This window comes from Haplochromis burtoni, unplaced genomic scaffold (genome assembly GCF_018398535.1).
Source record: "Haplochromis burtoni strain Fernald_Lab_line unplaced genomic scaffold, NCSU_Asbu1 Contig_16, whole genome shotgun sequence".
Classification (NCBI taxonomy): Eukaryota; Metazoa; Chordata; class Actinopteri; order Cichliformes; family Cichlidae; genus Haplochromis; species Haplochromis burtoni.
In genome coordinates this window covers 34,218-37,779 of record NW_024582377.1, presented here as the reverse complement: position 1 = coordinate 37,779, position 3,562 = coordinate 34,218, and the positions used below count along the sequence as shown (strand labels likewise).

At 39.0% G+C, this 3,562-nt stretch overlaps 2 protein-coding genes across 2 annotated transcripts in view; one reads left to right on the top strand and one right to left on the bottom strand.

Annotated features, from left to right (window-relative positions):
- Positions 1-1,339, top strand: LOC102299264 (dnaJ-like chaperone JEM1; the record flags this gene model as incomplete). The annotated part of the gene is given in 1 exon segment (XM_005950503.2): positions 1-1,339. A coding segment is annotated over 1 exon segment (671 nt), but the record flags the coding sequence as incomplete, so codon positions are not given.
- LOC102298959 (cleavage and polyadenylation specificity factor subunit 3) overlaps positions 1,338-3,562 on the bottom strand; it is a gene marked incomplete in the record, with an annotated part of 9,453 nt that continues 7,228 nt past the window's right edge. Inside the window, 3 exon segments of the mRNA XM_014330415.2 lie at positions 1,338-2,416; positions 2,496-2,592; positions 2,728-2,794. Of these exon segments, the coding sequence (XP_014185901.1) occupies positions 2,315-2,416; positions 2,496-2,592; positions 2,728-2,794 (266 nt within the window).

The window sequence follows — 3,562 nt, the reverse complement described above, 5'->3', positions numbered from 1 at the left end:
CCGGGTTTTGGAGGACTTCGCCCCGCACTTTCCGCCGACAGCAGAGCCCTTATAGTCAGCATTTGTACTGGCAACACGGGCAGCGGTCATTTATCAGGGCTTACAGCGGTGATGGAGCCAGATCCGAGCCTCTTTACAAAACCAAAACTGGCTACTATGATATCCTTGAAGTGGCACCTTCCGCCACTCGAGCCCAGATAAAAACAGCGTACTACAAGCAGTCCTTCACTTTCCACCCGGATAGAAACACTGGCAGCGAAGAGGCCACAGTCCGCTTTTCGGAGATCAGCGAGGCCTACACCGTGCTGGGAAACAAGGGGCTCAGGAAGAAATATGACCTGGGACTATTGAGTCTGGCAGACCTCACCGCTACAGTCAGGCCTTCCGTCAAGGACACGAGCGGGAGCGCAGGCAGACGGCAAACCGACAGCCGACGCTCCGTGGTGGACCCAGACGGCCGAGGAGGCATCTTTGATTTCGACCAGTTCTACAAGTCCCACTACAGCGAGCAGCTGCAGAGGCAAAGAGACATCCGAGTCCGCAAAGAGGAGATACTGAAGAAGAAACGGGACACTATAGGCGAGAAGGAAATGGGCAAGATGATGGAGCTGGGAGTTGGTATGCTGCTGGTGGTAGCCATAGGTATACTAATGAACTTAAAACGGGGATGAATACATCTGCTGGGAAACTGTGGGTCCCCCTTGAAACTCCTCCACTGATCACATTATTAAACATTTCACCTAATTTTAAGTCAGTTACTTGAACTAAATTGTCATGAAATTAAACAACAACAAGCATCCATTGGTTAAAGCTGGTGAGGATTTAAGGTTGTTGTTTTTTTTCGTTCAAATGTGTTGTTGAAAATAGCTCATTCTGGAGCTTTGATCAGCAAAAAAAAGTTATATGTGCAACATGCACATTTTCTGTTTGTGAATACGTCATATAGAAGAGGTTAAATATGACAAAAATAGAAATCACTTGTGGTCTTGGTTCATCCTGTATTACCTTTTGCACAGCAGCGCTTCGGTGGTTGGTTTACAACCGTTCACTTCAGCTCCTTTGGCTTTAATAAAGTCATTTGTCTGGTAGAAATTATACAAATGTTAATGACAAGCCAAGCTTCAATGGTAATGTGTTGCTATTTATGACATATTTATAGTAATATAAGTAAAGGGTGTGGTAATATCTTGAAAGTCCAGCCAAAATGGGAATTAAAGCAACTTTATGGTTAAAATCAGATGGTTATTTTTAAAGAATGTGCCTTTGATTATATTTATTGTGAAATTACTGGGTATATTTTTTCAGATATTTAATGAATAAAAGACTTATGGGCACTGTTTGTGTTGCCTCTTTTTATTTGATTTTGTCAATGCATGTAGTGCTTTTAGTGAGAACAGATTTTAAAACATAAAAATAAATATTAATTACATAAAACAAGCATGTGTATGTCCAAAGATCACACGATTACAATGAATACTGTATATTTAAAATCGACAAAAGTAAACACAATACTGTTTTTAAAGTAGAAGCCTTCTTAAAACAACAAATACTTACAGCACATGTAGTGCATTTAGAAATTCACACACATCATCACATTTAAAAGTAAACAAGTCATATCAGTGCATATTAGTAATGAACTCAGGTCAAATGAAACCTGCAGTGAATCTACACTCAAACGCAGTTAACATAATGATGTATTTTATAATTAAAAGTGCTTACAATACAAACAACACAAGAATCTGTTAAATAACATCACATAGCTTATTCTCGCAAGTCAGGCTTGCTCACTTGTTACTGTGTTTCTTCAGTCTGTGAAACTAAGCATTTTCCCCCTTTTCATGAAAAATATTACCTCATTTTGAATTTGATGGCAGGAACATGTAACAATAAAAGCCACGGGGGCAACAAAAGGTGGAAAAGTAAGTGGTTGTTAAAAGGAAACAGCTGGAATGAAACAGGAAACAGCTCTGTAAACTGTGGAACAATTTCAGAATAATGTTCCTCTGTAAAATTACGAAGACTGTCTCATCATCTACAATACATAAAACAGACAATCTGGTGGATAAACATGACTGTTCCAACTTTCCTAAGAAGTGATGCTGCCATCCAAGTAAAAATGAGCTCGTCTTGAGCTAATCATACATTTTCTCAGTTTAAACATTTGATGTTTTCTATGCTCTGTGGATAAAATGTGTTTTTCAATGCAAATCACAGCATTTTGCTTTTAATCTACATTAACACGATGTCCCAACTGTGTGTGTATATCTGATCACTAACAATGTCTGGAGACCCGCAGGCAGGTGTGTGTCTTTCTTCAGATAACGGGGTTTAGAGCGTCATAGAGCCGCTGCACCGCCAGTTCCACCATCTCTCTGAGTGAATCGTCCTCTGTGCATTCATCTTCGTAGCACACAGACTGGTGAGGGGATAAGAAGTCAGCGACATACTCAAACACCAAATCAGCAGCTCCCACTAACGGGACAAAAGACCCTCACCCTTGTTTTCAAGCAAATGTGCACCGTCTTCCCGTCCACAGTCACAGAGATGATTTTACCATCGCTGAAGTTCACGCATTCTTCTCCAAACATGTCCCTGAAAACAGACAGCAGACAAATAACATAATTCATTAAGAGCTTAGCAACTATTTATCCGAGGAACTTCATTTCCATAAAAATATTCATGCTACTGCATTATAAAAATGTTTTATGAATTTATTCTGTCACTTACTGCAACATGACTTCTAGCCGAGTATGGAAAACATCCATGTCCATAGTGCTGCTCTGGGTCTCCATCACTGCTCATAAGGCAGAAAGCAGATCCATGGCATTAACCAGATAGCACCCGCCTCAAACTTACAGCAGCAACTAAACACACGTGTACACCACGTGCTTAATGGCGCTTTGTTAACTGTGTTTAAAAGATGGATGTAACATCGAGTTCTGAAATGTGAAACCAATGCAGTACTTCTAATGGCCTTTAGGGGGCGACTCCTCTTACAGCAAAAAATGTCAGTTTTTATGTTATAATTTCCCTGCTTTTCATTTGATTTATGACTTTAGTAAAGACATTCTTCAATTAAAGACTAAGACTATATATCTTTTAAATATTTTTTTTAAATTATGGTTACATGTAACATAATATATATGACAAAGTATAGTATGCTTAATTATTTGCAGTATCTTATCTGATTTATTATGAGAATGTAATGCCTGATCATTTGCACCCAAAACATCAAAAATGGGGGGCAAAAGGGAGGAGATCGCGTTTAATCGATTATAACACGAGGTCAGAAATATAAGTGCTGACATGAGTAGTGTCCACAGAAACCTCTGAATCTCAGCTAAAAGCTCATGTAAACCATGTCTACAAACACCAAACAAAGCAAAGACACCAGACAGTTAAAAGAGCAGTTACGTCACCGTGAATCTGTGGACAGGTAATATCCATATCTTGATTTAGGATTTTCTGGAGTTAAACGGGAACCAAAGCATATTTTCAAAGGTGTTATATGCTATAAAATACTTTTAAAAATTAGGTGAGGGAAATAAAAAATCTATTTTTC